This window comes from Geotrypetes seraphini, chromosome 3 (assembly GCF_902459505.1).
Source record: "Geotrypetes seraphini chromosome 3, aGeoSer1.1, whole genome shotgun sequence".
NCBI classification, from domain to species: Eukaryota; Metazoa; Chordata; class Amphibia; order Gymnophiona; family Dermophiidae; genus Geotrypetes; species Geotrypetes seraphini.
The window spans coordinates 49,962,105-49,980,325 of record NC_047086.1 but is presented as its reverse complement, the minus strand read 5'-3'; the positions used below and the strand labels follow the sequence as shown (position 1 = coordinate 49,980,325).

The 18,221-nt window shown below is 40.8% G+C and overlaps 1 protein-coding gene across 2 annotated transcripts in view; it reads left to right on the top strand.

The window, feature by feature from the left end:
• The window catches only part of CD109 (CD109 molecule), a 295,729-nt gene that overhangs the window by 101,510 nt on the left and 175,998 nt on the right, over positions 1 to 18,221 (top strand). For both annotated transcript variants that reach the window (XM_033937865.1, XM_033937866.1), the window contains exons 13-15: positions 2,729 to 2,791; positions 6,438 to 6,614; positions 17,563 to 17,715. In XM_033937865.1, coding sequence (XP_033793756.1) covers positions 2,729 to 2,791; positions 6,438 to 6,614; positions 17,563 to 17,715 — 393 coding nt within the window. The remainder of the gene's footprint in view (positions 1 to 2,728; positions 2,792 to 6,437; positions 6,615 to 17,562; positions 17,716 to 18,221) is intronic.

Below are 18,221 nucleotides of genomic sequence, written 5' to 3'. Positions count from 1 at the left end.
ATGGTCCCTTTCAGTTCCTTGATGACCTCCCATCCGATCCCGGGGATTTATCGCTCTTAAGCCTATCAATCTTCCTACATACCGTCAATCCTGTCAGCTTTCCGTCTTCGTTTCCAGCATATAGCTTGATGGGTTCCGGTATGCTGTGTACATCTTCTTCGGTAAATACAGATGCAATAGCATTTTTTTCCCTTCCCCCTCCCCACTTCCCTGTGCAGAAGCCGAAGCAGCATTCCCTCCCCCTCCATTTCCCTGTATAGCAGCATTTTCCCCTCTCCCCTACTTCCCTGTGCAAAAGCCGAAGCAGCATTCCTTCCCCCTCCATTTCCCTGTGCAGCAGCATTTTTTTTCCATCCCCCTCCATTTTTTTCCCTGTGCAGCAGCCGTAGTATTCCCTCCCCCTCCATTTCCGGTGTTCAGCAGCATTTTTTCCCTCCCCCCACTTCCCTATGCAGTAGCCACAGCATTCCTTCCCCCTCCATTTCCCTGTTCAGCAGCATTTTCCCCCTCCCCCCACTTCCCTGTGCAGTAGCCACAGCATTCCCTCCCCCTCCATTTCCCTGTGCAGCAGCATTTTTTCCCCTCCCCCACTTCCCTGTGCAGTAGCCACAGCATTCTCTCCCCCTCCATTTCCCTGTTCAGCAGCATTTTTTCCCCTCCCCCACTTCCCTGTGCAGCAGCCACAGCATCCCCTCCCCCTCCATTTCCCTGTGCAGCAGCAGGTTTTCTCCATCCCCCTAATCTTCCCACGGTCTGGCCGACTCCCTTGCTGGAGTTATTTTTCAGTTTAAAGGTGCTGCTGCGGCTCCTCTAACGATCCCCGCTTGCATCGGAAGTCTTCTCTGAAGCAGGTGCGGCTCGTGACAGGAGTCGCGGCGGCACTTGTAAACTGAAAAATAACTCCGGCAAGGGTGCCGGCCAACTGGCAGTTCAATTCGGAGCTTCGGTCTGCCCTGCTCCCTGCGTGCATTGCCGTATTGTATTTTTTAGTTGAAAGACGCGGCAGCGGCTCCTCTCATGATCCCCACCTGCGTCGGAGGTCCGATGCAGGCGGGGATCGTGAGAGGAGCCACTGCCGTGTCTTTCAACTTAAAAATACAATACGGCAAGGCGAGCAGGGAGCAGGCCAGACCGAACAACAGGACGAAAAACAACCCTAAACAGAACCCATTCCATGCAATACCTTGAGATTCAGCATCACTGTAGCCCCTACCAGCAGCCAATATGTAATATAATAAAACGGTCGCCGCGCATGCGCACTCCTACCTGCAGGACCCTACAGCGCATGGAAAACGGAACACGCAGGAGGGAGTGCGCATGCGCGGCTAGCGTTTTATTATATTAGATACTCCTGTTCGGAGTCCTGTTTTTTCATGTTTATAGTTCTTAGTTCTGCTTGGCTATTCGGCAGACTGAGGTAATAAGGAGGAGACACCTGATATGTACTATTCCAAAGTTATGTCTCAGTCTCCACCTGCTGGTCATGATGAGATATAACCTGCTTGTAAGATTAACCTATGCCGGTCTGGAGAGGCTAAAAGAAAGTAAATTTGCAGGTAAGAACCTAATTTTTCCTTCTAGAATGACTCACCTATCTACTGGAAAAGATATTATCAAGGTAAGGACATAATTTCTTTATATTTTAAAAAGAAAGATGAGATTTTCTGTGGAGCCAGATGTAGCAACTCAGTTGAAATGGAAGGCTTCTTAGCCTAGACTGTTAGCTCTGAAAGCTGCTTGTTTTCTTAAATTTCCTTGTAGATGCTTGTTAAATTTTCAGAATAAAGATTGTTTTTTTGGGATCCACTTCAGCTAGAACAGATTTTGAAAGATACTGAGAATAAACAACCTTTATAGGAATAGTAAGCCATTGTGCAACGCTGGGGACAGACTTAAAGATCTCAATCTGTATACTTTGAAGGAAAGGTGGGAGAGGGGAGATATAATAGAGACGTTTAAATACCTACATAATATAAATGTGCATGAGTCGAGTGTCTTTCATCTGAAAGGAAACTCTGCAGTGAGAGGGCATAGGATGAAGTTAGGTGATAGGCTCTGGAGTAATCTGAGGAAATACTTTTTTACTGAACAGGTAATAGATGCGTGGAATAGTCTCCCAGAAGAGGTGGTGGAAACAGAGACTGTGTCTGAATTCAAGAGGGCCTGGGATAGGCACGTGGGATCTCTCAGAGAGAGAAAGAGATAATGGTTACTGCGGATGGGTAGACTAGATGGGCCATTTGGCCTTTATCTGCCGTCATGTTTCTAAATATCCTAATTATTTCCTGTTTCATTCCATTTTTTTCTTCTAAGTCAGATAACAACTTCTCTCTTAATGAGGGCTTAATGGATTGTTTCTAATGTTTTCCTTTGTTGTAAAAAATTATAGAGAAATCCATTTTTTTAAATTGTGTTTTTGGATTGTGTGCAACAATTGAAAGTAAAAAAAAAAAATCATTGCTTTTCTGTTCAAAATAATGAACATTCTATGCTTCACGATACTCTTAAAGGGTGAATTGTCTGGAATTACTTTTTTTCTCTATCTCCATAACCCAAATATGGTAGAACTAAAAGAAAGAAAATTATCAGGTATGACATAATTTCTCCATTGAACTTCAATAGCACCTATATGAAAATAACACTAATGCTGATTGATAATTTTGGTATTTTGTCTCAAATTTGTTTCATATATTAGTTCTATTAATTTGTATGTATAATATTTTTCTAGGTTGGAACGCCTTTTGAACTGATTATTCAGAGCAATCAACCAATTAAGGAGTTAAGTTATCTGGTAATTCTGCTGTTTTTATTTAAAAAATATTTTCCACATCTCTGTTTTTATGCAGAAACAATTTTTCTACATACGTTTCACTTTTCAATCATCCCCTGCCTATTTTCCCAGTGACTGGCCTGGGTGACTTCAAGTACTTCCATTAAAGTTTTTGAAATTAATATCTATTCCTGTAAAACAGCAAATGATTCCTTACATATGGGTTGTGTACCCCAACTCACAAGTTGGATTGTAGAAGGCATCAATCATTTTTCTCAGTTCTGTTTCCTTGTCTCCTTGGCAATGCCCTCTCTCTTTAGTCTTAACTTCTACAAGCGAGTTGAGAAGGTGTCTTCCTCTGCTCTGAACTAGGGACAAGATTCTCAAATCTTTAACGCGGTCGCTAAACTGTTTTCCGGCGGTTTAGCCTGCACGCATTTTAGCGACAGATTATCAAAACGGATTATCTTTTGTCTTTAGCGAGGTTTCTAGCAGTCTCCGACAATGGCATGCAAATGTGTTCTTTAACATTGAAATGAGCTCTCCGGCGGATTCTTAAAAATCGCTGGGGCATTTTCGAAGAGTGGTGTCAGCTTTTGGCGATAAAAAGCAGCGATTGGTCCGGAAGTGCCGTTACAATGCTAGCACTATGGCTAATGAAAAAAAATGTGTATATATATATATATATAACTGGAGGGTAGTAAAATCACACTTCTTTTGAGTTTATGGGAGAGACAGGCATGTTTCATGCACGCTTGTTAAAAGCCAACGTTTCTTCTTGAGCGCATGTATGATAACCTTGTCTTGTGTGTTTCTGGCTATGGGTCTTGATTAAATTTTACATTAAATACAAATTACAAGATTACATTAAATACAAATTACAAGAATTATAGTAGTTTTTTGGAGAGAAAGGCATGTTTTATGCGTGATTGCTAAAAGTCATTGTTTCTTCTCCCCTCCATTCATCCAATAGTGCAGCAGGAGAGTTTGGTTTTTTTTATGGTGTTTTCTGCGCATGTGCCCATCAGTGATGGGCACATGCAAATGTAGGAAATCTTCACTGCTGTCTGCCGATTTTATTTGCATGCGTGATTTTTTAAAGAATGTCTCGGGTGTTTAGATTTTGCATCCAAACGGCTCCGTTAGCAGATTGTCGCTTTTTAATGTGGGTTTTTGAAAATCTTGGCCCTTATTTTGGGGATATTAATCAAGGCTTCCCTGTGCTAAGGGGTTCCCAGTAGTCCTAGGATAGCTCTGCCTGGGAGAAGGGCTAGACATTAGGGTCTGAAGACAGGTGGACCACACTTTTAAAAGAGCACTTGCCTGGTTGGCCTTCTCTAACGCTTGAAGCTTGGGAATAGTCTCCCTGGGAGTGGGGCTCGCCCTGTGGAGCCAGGCGCTTGAGCACAGGCTGATTAGACTCAGCAACTGGCCAAGAGGCTTGGCAGAGGTCAGCTGCGTTCACCCACTCCACCTGAAGAATCATGTAGGAGTGTGCAGTGTTAAGGGTTTCAGGTTTTGGAACCTGAATAAAAGGCAGCCTGAAGAGACAAGCCACTGAAGCCATTTCCAGCTGCAGTGAGAAGCTGATGTAGGCACTTGGCAGCTCAATGAGTGAGTACAGCTCATTACTATCTATGGGAAAATTGGGGTGGATCAGAAATTGGCAAAACTAAGGTTTTCTGTGGTTATCCCAAGGGTCCCCAATCTCCTAAAATTCTATTTTCAGTGATTTTGAACTGTTAGTTTTACTCCCACAGGCTGTTTTAGGCCCACATTTTTTGAAATTGCTTTAAACTCTTAAGTCCCATTCACTACTGTCAGATACCTATGCCCACTATAATCTCCCCAACCTTGAAATGTCCTGTCTAAATTATATTGTAAGCTCTTCTGAGCTGGGACTGTCTATTGTATGTTAAAATGTACAGCGCTGCATACACCTTTCAGCGCTATAGAAATAATAAATAGTAGTAGTAGTAGTAGATTTACCGATTTTATTTTAAAAGCCTCTTTCAGCCTCCCAAACACCTTGGTTTTGGTTTAAATTAATTGTAATAGACTCCTCAGGCGGTTTTATCCCATTTCGTGCCAAGTTTGTTCTGGATGGGTATCTGAGGAACATCCATGTACCATGTGCCACAGAGCACGCAAGGGGGGTAGGCATTGTGGGCATAGCCCCCTCCTGGTCCTTCTGCGGGTCATGAGTTGCATAAAGCGCGAGAGATGGATTTCAAAACACTGTTAGAGCCCCTAAACGGTGACTATGCTTCTCCAAAGAAGTGCTGCTATGTGGAAGCACTGTTCCTAAGAGGAGGCAAATTTCAGACCATCAGAGGTTTATGGAGGATCCAGATCAGGTCTTTGACCCAGATTTTGTGACCTTGATGCATGTTGCCTACCAAAAATATAAATGAACACCTGTAGGGTGTCAGCAGGGAGGTGCTCAGGGCACCCTCCCTCAAAGCCTGTGGTGCTCAAGGTACCAGAGGTCCAGTCAGAAAAGGACTAGGATGATTTGGGGTCAGACACTTTGCCATTGTTCTCCAAAAAAACATCCTCTTTGGAGGAATCTGTTTCACAGTTTGGGGCAGATGGCCAGGAATCGGTGGCAACTCTAGAACAGGAAGAGGATCCAACAGTGTGAAGACTTTTCAAACCCTCGGATTTAGCTGAAGCTATTACAGTTGGATCTAGAGTCCTCACAGGTCTTGACTGCCCAGTCACAATCCACTTCCCTTCTTACCCAGAGATTACCAGGATGATAATGGCGCATTGGGACACACCAGAAAGTCCCTTAATGGGGGCAAGGGTGATGACAAAATTGTATCTCATGGAATTTGCAGAGTGAATTTGGTCCTCAAAAGACAATTTGAGGTGCTGGCTTTAGCCTTAAGACAGTGGCCAGAGCAAGCCTGCCACAAAATGCTATGCCAGAATTTGGGCATGAAGGAGGCAGTTTGCCCCACTTTAATCCTAGCAAGAGTGGATTATGTGGCTGATGCTATCTATAATATGCTCAGAGTTATGAATTATGGAGAGAGTGTAGAAAGAGGAAGGAAGGAAGACAGACAACATGCAGATCACAAATTCAGATGGAGAATGATACTATGAGCTGTGGGGAAGTGAACCTGATATCGGACAGACTTCTACAGTCTTTGTCTCATATATGGCAAGATAGATAGTTCCATTTCTGGTATTCTGTATTCAACTCTCACCCCAACAGTGCTGACTTATTTAATTCTCCTTCTGACAGTTCTGACCATCCCAATCCCCCTTCCCAGTAGTGTTGACTCTTCCAAATCCCCTCTCCCTACAGTGCTGACCATCTTGTTCCTTCTCCCCAACAGTACTGACTCTTCTGATCCTCCTGTCCAAACTTAGGGCACCCTCAAAATTAAGCCCTGCCCCCTGAGTACGTGCCCTCCCCCTTCACTCTAGTATTTAACTGGGGTCTCCATGCTGATGTAGGGGGTACCCAGGCTGAAGCTAAGCTCCTCTGTGCTGGTAGCCACCATGACCCCTAGCAGTCATCCAGTGGTACTACATTGTTCTGCACTCCTGTCTACTGCATGGTAAACCTAAACCCCCACATTAGTTGCTTAATGCAGCTTTGTAAAAGGGCCCCATAGTGCTTTGTATTTACACTAATGCAGTCATATTATTTTAGGTACTATCCAGAGGACGAATTGTGACTGTAGGCAAAAAGACTTCAACAACATTCACCTTGACTCCTGAAAGCTCCTGGACACCTGTAGCCTCTATAATTGTATACTATATTTCTGATAATGGTGACATTATAAATGATCTGGTAAATCTTCCCATACAACATGTCTTTGACAACAAGGTGAGTAACTAAGCCAAAGTAAATGGATCAATTTGTATAAAATCGCCAGTGACCAAAAACTATGGCTCTGAAAGTAGAAAGATGTACTAAAGATGTATCTCCTGCCAATATATCTAAAACAAAAAATTACCGGCTTATTATCAAGTTAACACAATTGAAAGCTACTGGTTTTTTTTTGTAATTATAACCACGAAACAGCAATAATAAAAAAAAGAGCATTCCTGTATGGATGAAGAATGATTGCTTCTGCTTTATTTATTTGATACTACATCTCTAGAATGCCTTTTTCTACACAGCCACAGTGCTTTGGAACACACTTCATTCACTAGAAGCTTATTATAAAAACTTCTTGGACTACCTTTAAAAACTCTTTTTTTTTTACTCATGTGTTTGGCAGTTCTAAGGCAGAGTGGGGTTCATGGCTCTCAGAACTGCTTGTCTGTATTTCTTGGTTATTTAGTAATCTTTACCTAGTTTAGGCTGTTTCGACTGTTCCTTTTTTCTTCTGTCATCTGACCCATTAAATCGCTGGAGTTTCTTTTGATTACTTTCATTTTTTTAGCTTCATTTTTATTAATCAACATTCAAACATTATAATAGAACAACAGAAAAGGATAGCATCCACAAATTAGCAATGTTTACTCTATGCTGATATGAACATTGGTTGCATCTTAGAGACCCCATTATGCAGCTATGTTGGTATGTTATGCTTTGATTACTTTCATTTTAACCTGTAAACTACTTTGATGTGTCTACTATGAAAGGCAGCATAGTAAGCTTTAATATGAAAGGTGGCACAGTAAGCTTTAATAAACATAAACCTATCTGGAAAGAAAAGTAGCCACTTACTTTTCCTTTTAGAATACTATAATAACTTGTCAAGAATGCACCCAAATTGAAGGCACAATCACTTTCTCCAGCCATAGAACTGGTATAAACAATTGTGACTGAACTGCTGAAGATTCTATAATCTGTGCATGTAAATGTGTGCCCAGCCCTTGTTCTGCTCAAACTCCGTCAATGTGAACACCCATCTGCAAATTATGTGCCACTGCATTTGGGTGCCATTTTACATAATAGTGTGTATCTGGAATACTGACATATACATGCAAGCATAAATGCCAGAATTCAAGTTATACTCTCCAATTCACAATCATTAGCTGAAAAGTTATTTTCCAAGTTGTCTTTATTATAAATCACTAGCTGATGCCCCGGCGTTGCACGGGTATTTAATTATAGCAATAACACTGTAAATGGATTCAAATAAAGATACTTTATAGTGGTGAATGAAATTATTTTTTTACACCTTTATAAAAAGTACAATATTCAAATTATAATGTGAAATATTTAACAAAATGAATACAATACAACTAACACAAAACTTGATTATAAACAACATTTTTAGTTTCACCTCCAGGAGCAAGAACATATAAATTCTTGGGTGAACATATCAACCCAGTTAGTGAGGGATCTGCATACCAAGTTTCGTTCAAATCGGTCAAGCCGTTTTAGATTTACTGTGAGAATGGCAGCTGTTTACATTTTTTCCATTGACATGAATGGGTGAAATCTGATGTTCTGTTTGTAGCTCCGCCCACGTGTGCAGGTGGGCCGCGAGACCCCCAGGACATATCACCCCAGGTAGTTGGAATTACTGTGAGAATGGCAGCTTTTTACATTTTTTCCATTGACATGAATGGGTGAAATCTGATGTTCTGTTTGTAGCTCCGCCCACGTGTGCAGGTGGGCCGCGAGACCCCCAGAACATATCACCCCAGGTAGTGAGGGATCTGCATACCAAGTTTCGTTCAAATCGGTCAAGCCGTTTTTGAATTACTGTGAGAATGGAAGCGTTTTACTTTTTTTCCATTGACATGAATGGGTGAAATCTGATGTTCTGTTTGTAGCTCCGCCCACGTGTGCAGGTGGGCCGCGAGACCCCCAGAACATATCACCCCAGGTAGTTGGAATTACTGTGAGAATGGCAGCTTTTTACATTTTTTCCATTGACATGAATGGGTGAAATCTGATGTTCTGTTTGTAGCTCCGCCCACGTGTGCAGGTGGGCCGCGAGACCCCCAGAACATATCACCCCAGGTAGTTGGAATTACTGTGAGAATGGCAGCTTTTTACATTTTTTCCATTGACATGAATGGGTGAAATCTGATTTTCTGTTTGTAGCTCCACCCACGTGTGCAGGTGGGCCGCGAGACCCCCAGAACATATCACCCCAGGTAGTGAGGGATCTGCATATCAAGTTTCGTTCAAATCGGTCCCACAGCTTTTTACATTTTTCCCATTGACTTGAATGGGTGAAATCAGATTTTCTGTTTGTAGCTCCGCCCATGTGTGCAGGTGGGCCGCGAGACCCCCAGAACATATCACCCCAGGTAGTGAGGGATCTGCATACCAAGTTTCGTTCAAATCGGTCCCACAGCTTTTTACATTTTTTCCATTGACTTGAATGGGTGAAATCTGATTTTCTGTTTGTAGCTCCGCCCACTTGTGCAGGTGGGCCGCGAGACCCCCAGAACATATCACCCCAGGTAGTGAGGGATCTGCATATCAAGTTTCGTTCAAATCAGTCCCACAGCTTTTTACATTTTTACCATTGACTTGAATGGGTGAAATCAGATTTTCTGTTTGTAGCTCCGCCCACGTATGCAGGTGGGCCACGAGACCCCCAGAACATATCACCCCAGGTAGTGAGGGATCTGCATACCAAGTTTCGTTCAAATCGGTCCCACAGCTTTTTACATTTTTTCCATTGACATGAATGGGTGAAATCTGATTTTCTGTTTGTAGCTCCGCCCACGTGTGCAGGTGGGTCGCGAGACCCCCAGAACATATCACCCCAGGTAGTGAGGGATCAGCATAGCAAGTTTCGTTCAAATTGGGCAAGCCGTTTTTGCGTTGGCAGCTTTTTACATTTTTTCCATTGAAATGAATGGGTGAAATCAGATTTTCTGTTTGTAGCTCCGCCCACGTGTGCAGGTGGGCTGCGAGACCCCCAGAACATATCATCCCAGGTAGTGAGGGATCTGCATACCAAGTTTCGTTCAAATCGGTCAAGCCGTTTTTGCGTGATCGTGGCACATACACACATACACACACACATACACACATACATACCTCCGATTTTATATATATAGATTGCCCAAAATTTGTTTTACATTTTTATCTTTTGTGCTGTCACAGATGCCATTCATACCCCTTTTTCTCTCTGAGCATAAAATGACTGATGCACATTCTTCCTTTTTAAACAACCTATCAGCTGATTACTCCTCCATTACAGAAGCACATGAATCTAAAGCAAAGAAGACAATTGTAATTTGGTATTTAGCCCACTAGGTGTCACCATTTTCAGCCTATGAATTCAACGCTGTTCTTTAAAATTGTAATAATTTCTCTAGATTTCCACCCACCCTCCAAACTTGTATCTGATCTATAATTCTCCACTATAAATCCTTCACCCAATTTGCACTAAGGGTGCCTGTAAATTTTTTGAGTTAATCCTTGATTTTATTCAAACGAACTTTAATTGGACATCTTGTTCCATCTACATACATTAATCTACATGGACAATCAAATAAATCACATTCACAATTTGTCATAAATTTAATCCCAAAGGATTGTCCAGTTCTTGGATTGCTCCACTCATCACTCTCTACTGTTTGTCACACCATTGGCATTTCCCACAATTCCTATGAAACCCCTTCCGATATGATATCCTTTTAATTCCATATCTCTGAAGTTGTACTCTCTCACCCAAAATAAGCCCACTTGTATATGCAATCACCAAAAAGGAAGGGAAACAATCATGCAACTGAATCACATGCCAATGGGTACGCATAATATTAAAAAATTCATATACAAAACCCAAAAAGCAACTAGCAGGGAGGAAATACTCCGCAGAAAAGCACTTGGTCACTCTTCAATGTCAAAGCATTCAAAGGCAAAGAAATAACACTCCAGATGAAGATCAGACTTGTCCACACTCATTTTCTCAGTGGTCAATTATTGATGCGAAAGCTGGGCACTATGAGGTATCTTGCCTGGACTACTGTAACAGCTTGTATGTCGGCCTTCCTATGAAGGAACAACATTGATTACAAAGAGTCCAGAATGCCACAGTCAGGCTACTGAAAAACTTTGGTTCTTTCGATATCATTACCCCAGCACTGAATGAAGTCGACTGGTAGGTAAGCAGGCCATATTCAAACAATTGACCTTTGCCTTTAAGTGCTTCCATGACATGACCCCCCATTATATAGCTGAAAAATTCCCCATCTATCACCCGATCAGACAACTCAGATCGCAGCTGGAATGCCAACTAGAAACCTCTCGGAAACGATCCTTCTCACATAGTTTGACAAAACTGTGGAATCAGCTTCCTCCGGACATTCAAGCTATAGATAGCCTTCTGAAAAGCAATAAAAAACATTCTGTTCTCAAGCCAGCGCATATCTGCCCTGAGACCTTAAAGACCAGACTATAGCGGTCTATAACTGAAACCGACCATCTAAGACTCATTGTTGATTGTGGCATACTATTCTGTACAGGTACCTTTCCAACACCCCCAAAAGTCCCCTAGTCTCCTATCTCCAGTTAGCTGAGACTGTACTGTTGTTTCCCTGAATCCTTTGCCTCGAATATATGATGAATGTAACCCAATCCAGTGCCTCCAAATCATTGTGAATGTATCTTTATATGCCTCCAGTACATTCAATTGTACCTCTATAACTTGAACTGCTCACACACCTACCATGGTCTCCTAAAGTCTTCTGCCTAGTTGTGAATGTACCTTTGTAACCCTTGCTGCAATTTTCCAGTATATTGTGAATGTACCCTTAATCCTATGCCTCCAATATATTGTGAATGTACCTCTGTTAAACGTTCTGGGCTCCTGGGGAGGGCGGGCTAAAATCCTAAATAAATAAAATAAATTCCCTTGAGCTCTGTCCCCATTTCTGTTTCATTCCTGCGGACTCTGTCCTTATCTGCACAAACCAGTAAATTAGTTATATGGTATATTAATATCCAAATAATGCCATTATAATAAGGTAATTTTAAATGTTGAAGGAAAATATTGTGAAATTGGTGTCTAAATGGATAAGGAATGTTAAAGATCTGGACCATAATAGTATTTAGAGTCAGTGGGCATGACAGAAATATCAGTTTAAAAGATGAAGATACGCATGAAATTTGTATATGTTTGCACCGAAGAAAGAAGAACTGGTAAGAACAAAATAAGAGGTAGCTTGGTTTACATTAGCATTGTGAGAGAAACAAAAAGTTTTATGAGTGAGTGTGAAAGAAAATAGAAGAAAATTAGGACTGGCAAGACTAGCAGAATAGAAAGTTTTATGAAAGATTACACAAATCAAGTGAGGAATGCAAAACAAGTTTATGTAAATTAGGAAACAATTGAGGTAATTCTCTAAAGATGGTGCCTAAATTAATATACAAAAAATATTTAAAATACTAGCATACATCATGTAGATGTGTATATATGCACATACAGTACATGCCAGTATGTCACTTAAGTGCTGTTCTGTAACTACGGTACATGCATATCTCTAATAGGTATGAATGAAAGTAGAGACAGCTTTAACTTTTTAGCTATCCTCCAAACAACTCTTGTAGCAGTTTTACAGATCCTCAGTGACACCACTTAGGGCTCAATACTTTATTTATAACTTTATTTTTTTTTTCTAATCCGCCATAGTTAGACGACTTCTAGGCGGTTCACATCGAAAGAAGGCTGGACATTCAGCGAATTACAAATGCAAGAGGAGAATGTTACAGAAGAAAAGGGCTATAGAGGAGGGAATTTAAGAGGGGTTGAAAGGGGGAGGGAAAGTGAGAGGGGTAGGAATTGCCTGAAGATTGCTTCGGGTTTGTAGGGGGAAAAAGCATAGTGAGCGCGGATTGGTCTGTTTAGGTGATGAATTTGTCAAAGAGTGGTTTTGATAGATTTTCGGAATGCATTGTAGGTCTGTCTGGTTTTATTTATGTAGTTTCCCAACCAGGATTGTTGTCTGTTAGCTTGGAACATGAAGGTTCTGTCAAGGTAGGATTTATATTTGCAGCCAGTAATTTTAGGATAGGTGAAGATGTTTTTGTTTCTGGTTGTTCGTGTGGGGTTGTGTAGAGTAAAGTGTGTTTGCAGGTAGGAAGGGGCTAGGCCTCAGATTTGTTTGAAGCAGATGCAAGCAAATTTGAACTGTATTCGCGCTTCCATTAGTAGCCAATGCAGTTTTTTGTAGTATGGGCTAATGTGGTCTTGTTTTTTCAGTCCGAAGATTAAGCGAACTGCAGTGTTTTGTACTCAGTTTTTTAAAATTGTTTTTTGTAGACGATGTTGCAGTAGTCCAGGGTGGATAGGATCAGCGATTGCACCAGTAACCTGAAGGATGTTGTGTCAAAGTATTTTTTAATCGGCCTTAGCTTCCATAGTGTATAAAAGCATTTCTTCACTGTTAAGTTTGTGTGGTCAGCCATGGTCAAGTGCATGTCTAGTGGGATACCCAGAATTTTTATGGTTTTGGAAATCGGATATTCGTGGCTGTTTATTTTAATGATGTTCTCGTTATTTTGTTGTTGGGGCTTGCCAAGAATACTTTTGTTTTCTCTGTGTTTAGTTTCAGTTTGAAGTTGGTGGTCCATTTTTCGATTTCTCTCATTGTGTGTGAAAGGATGTCTATAATTTCAGTTGAGATGTCATTTAAGGGGATTAAGAAGGATATATCATCTGCATATATGTAGTGTTTTAAGTTTAATTTTTGTAGTCGGTGACCTAAGGATGCTATGTAAATGTTGAATAATGTAGGTGATAGAAGGAAGCCTTGGGGTACCCCTGACGGGTTATTCCATGGGTTGGAGTGATTTCCATTGCTGCATACTCTGTAGGATCTATTTGTTAGGAATTCTTGGAACCATTTCTTTACCTTTCCCAAGATTCCCATTGCTTCAAGGCACAGTAGCATGATTTTGTGGTCTATTAGGCCAAATGCACTGCTGAGGTCTGATTGCAGGATCAGTGCACTTTTGCATTTGCTGAAGAGATCATAGAGGTAGTTTAGTATGGAGGCTATGACCGTTTCTGTGCTATATCCTTTCCTGAAATCTGATTGATGTTCGCTGAGGATGTTAAATTTGTCTAGGTAGTTTACCAGTTGGAGGTTGACCAATCCTTCCTGTAGTTTTGTGAAAAGGGGAATGCTTGCTATGGGTCTGTAGTTGGATGTTAGTGCTGTAGAGGTTTTCTGATCTTTGGGAATTGGTGTAATCAGTATGTGACCTATGTCTTTGTTTAGTGTTCTGTTTGTAAGGGCTGTTGTTAGACAAGTGAATAGTTCCATTTTGAATTCTGATGGGGCAGTTGTCATGATTTTTGGGGGACATTTGTCAAGTAGGCAGTTTGATTTGCTGTATTTGTTGAATAAATTTAGGAATTGATGCCAATTTGGGAATTCGAAGTGGTCCCAGCTCATGTCTACTCTGGTATTCTGGTCGTGAGGTTCGAGATAGTGGAGAATAGCATTTGTGGGTGAGGGTAGAGTTGCTCTTAGGTCTATGATTTTGGTTTTAAAAAAGTTGGCTAGGGCTTGGGCAGATGGGGTGCTCTCATTGTCATTTTTCAGGAATCTTGTTGTGTCTGTTAGTGTTTTTACTAGTTTGAACAATTCTTTGCTGTTTATTTTTTCTGTACCTATTTTTTATGCATAGTGTTTTGTGCGTTTTCTCTGATCATATTTTTGTATGTTTTTATTTTTTGTTTCCAGGTTGTCTTATCTGTTTCTTTGTTCGATTTTTTCCAGATTCTCTCAAGCTTTCTTAGTTCCTGTTTATTGGTTAGTAATTCTGAGTCAAACCATTCATTTTGTGCTCTATCTTTCTTTTTGTATGTTTGGTAAGGAGCTATTTGGTCTAAGAGTTCTTTACTGAACTTTTTCCATTCCTGTATTTCATTGGCTATAGGGCGAAGCTCATAGTGAGCCCAGAATTCAGTTGGGTTTATAGTACTTTGGCTGGTTATTGCTTTCATGTTTTTGCTTTTGTGTTTCGGCTGAGAATTCTGTTTTTGCCCCAGGACCCTGTATGATATTGTATTTTGGGGTCTAGGATTTCTTTTTGAGAGAAGGTAACTATGTCAAGTTTGTGGCCTTTTTCATGGGTTATCTCTGTGTGTGGAATAGGGAAGTTGAGTGACATAGTTAGTAATTTCGGTTACTTCTGGCTTTCCCTTTTGTTCTAAGTGAATGTTTATGTCCCCTAGTAGTAGATTGTACGGGCCTTTTAGGGTGTTAACGGTTAGGAATTCAAAGAATTCTTCTCTGACGCTTGACCACTTTTTGGGCGGGATGTAGAATAGAGTTGTTGTCAGTGGATCTTCTAATTGAGCGTTAGTGATTTTACAAGTTAGTATTTCTGGTTTTCTGAAGTTTTGGAATCTGTCTTAATGTAGTTAAAGGGTTCTTTTAGTATAATCGCTAGGCCACCTCCTTTTTTCCAACTTCTTGATAGTGGGAGTATTTTGTATCCCTGTTGGTAGGATTTCTTTCATGATAGCATCTGTGTCAGAGACCAGCCATGTTTCTGTCAGGAACAGAAAATCCAGTTGTGTTTGCCCTAAGCTTTAAGTGTCTATTCGTCACTGGATCTGTAGTTTAAACTCATTTCAAGAGCATAATTTTACTACTATATTCTGTTTTCATTAATTTACTTTACTTTTTGTTATAAGTAAGTGCTTAACAAATACTTAGCTTAAAGCTTAGTGGTCTCTGGCGTTGACATGTTTCGCATGAACAGCTTTTTCAAGGCTTGACCCCTAACAAGTGAACCGCCAGTAACTGGTTGTTTGGAGGATAGCTAAAAAGTTAAAGCTGTCTCTACTTTCATTGTTATGGTCATACATCCCTTGAAAAGTATACATAAATTTGTGCATTACTAGCTATCTCTAATAGGTAAGCATAGATATAGCGGCATCTGAGCAATGTGTAACTTATAGACAAGCTCATATCAAACTACTATTCCAAGGACTAAATGGTACCAGTCTCACAAAATGCAAAAGTGAATCTGCTATTAAATCATGCATAAAAATAACCCTAAAAGCATACTTAAGAAAGCTAAAACATTAAAGAACCAACTAGCACTATGAAAAATTGCAGGCAGACCTTAGGAAATTGGAAGACTGGGAATCCAAATGACAGATGAAATTTAATGTGGGCAGATGCAAAGTGATGCACTTTGGAGAGAATAACCAGATGCTAGGGTCCACCTTGGTGGTTAGCGCCCAAGAAAAAGATCTGGGTGTCATTGTAGACCAGGGGTGCCCACACTTTCTGGCCTTGTGAGCTACTTTTAAAATGACCAAGTCAAAATGATCTACCAACAATAAAATTTTAAAAAACACAAAGCACACTGTACGCAGAGAAAATGTTAATTATCATTTATATTCCGCAGGTTTTCAAAGAGGTCAAGGCAGCTGACTTTATGCAATGTCACCTCAGTAACAACTATACAAAAAATAGACAAATATACCCTCTCCCTTTTTACTAAACCGCGATAGCAGTTTTTAGCGCAGGGATCTGCGCTGAATGCTCTGCACAGCTCTCGATACTCATAGGCTCCCTACGCTAAAAATCACTTTTGCGGTTTAGTAAAAGGGGGCCATAGTGAAAAATATAGACAGCAGATAAAAATTCTCAAAACGGACACATTTTGATCACTAAATTGAAAATAAACATTTTTCCTACCTTTGTCGTCTGGTGATTTCATGAGTCTCTGATTACACTTTATTCTTCTGACTGTGCATCCAATATTTCTTCCCTTCTTTCAGCCTCCTGTATGCTTCCTCTCCTCCAGACCTCATTCCCTCCCCCAACAGTTCATCTATTGGAGCTCCTAGGTTTTGCCATCAACTACCAAAAGTCACATCTGCGCCCATCTCAGATGCTAGATTTCATAGGAGCTCTCTTAGGATCAAGCTTTTGTACTGCGGCAGAGAATTGACAATCTGATTCACCTGTGTCACACAATCTCCACCCTTCTACTCGTAATTGCACGTCAAATGCTGTGTCTTCTGAGACACATGCCGTCCACAGTACACATCACCTAAGGATAGCAGTAATAGATTGTGAGTGAACATGGGGACTATGTGGTGGAAATCTTAATGGGTAGATCCAGAGAGCAGCCAGTGCAAAAGGGAAATTCAGTCTTAGATTTCTATAACCCTATCCTGATGTCAGTTTGCATGAGTCCCATGAGAGCTGACGTTGGCCATTCAGCAGGCGGTGTGGGAACAGGCTAGATGCCGAAGAGATCACGGCTGCTCTGCGCCGCTGGAGATTTGAGCTGTCCGCCGTCCAGTGAGGGTTTTTTTTCTTGTAAATCTTTATTAAATTTCCAAACTACAATAGTGCAAACAAACAATTTCAATATACATAAGTTTACACAAAATGCACATTAACTTACAGACATTAATGTACAACCATTCCCCCCATCAAATAATCAGAAAAAGTACCTACCTACAGGAAACCTCCATATATTCCCCGATGAAATTCCAATACAAAACCCTCCCCCCTCCCACCCACCCTGGATGTGTATGCTTAAGGGTCGATAAAATGAAGGAGGTACTGGGGGGGTTGATTGAAAAAGGCAGGAGAGGCACCGGAAGATAAGCCGTGGCTAATACCATGGGGCAGCTAATCTTCTGTTTTTTTAAACATAAGTCGCCCTTTTCTGCAGCCTATACATGGGTGTGGCCTATGCAGAGGGGCAGCCTATATGCGGGGAAATACAGTATGCACATACAGTTCCTTGAAAAATTGGTCTAATTAAATGCATTAGGTGGTCTGTTACAAAATTATCCTCTTCATCTGTTACCTGTTTAGTATTTCTGAAACAATGCACACTTACTTCATCTATATTTCTTTGTTTACAGGTTTCCTTATCTTGGAGTAAAGAGAAGTCCATGCCATCTGAAAAAGTTTTACTTACTCTCAGTGCTACTGAATCAAACTCACTAATTGGACTTTCAGTCATAGACAAAAGTGTGACTTTAATGGACAACTCACATGAATTTACAAGAAATCATGTAAGTCACATTTGCTTATTTTTAAATGGATAATTTATCCATTTACCCCAAATTCTTTATATAACACCTTAAGTTGTTCATGCAAATTGGTGCACACAGCTGATTTGTGCTCACAACTTAATTGTTTGAGAAGTCTTTACCACAGACTTTCACTGAAACTTCCTCAGGTTTTTACAGTAAAGCAGAGACTCCTCAAAATGGCCAAGCACTGCTAAACTCACTGAGTTAGGTTGGCATTTGTCTGAGATTCACATTCAGTTAAACCTTACTTCTGTAACCTTAGTGTTATCTGCCAGACTCTAGTTTTTTGAACAACTTTCTTTAATAACTTGAAGTACAGAATAAACACTCACAATTTGATAATTTCAAGGCAGTCCAACTTTGTTACAGAATCTTCTCATTCAATCAGCACATCCTATCCAAGGGAAAGCTGGGAGTGTGTCCACACACCTTGTGGGGAAAAACACTGTGCTCCAGACTTAGATACTGAACCTAAGCTGTATTAG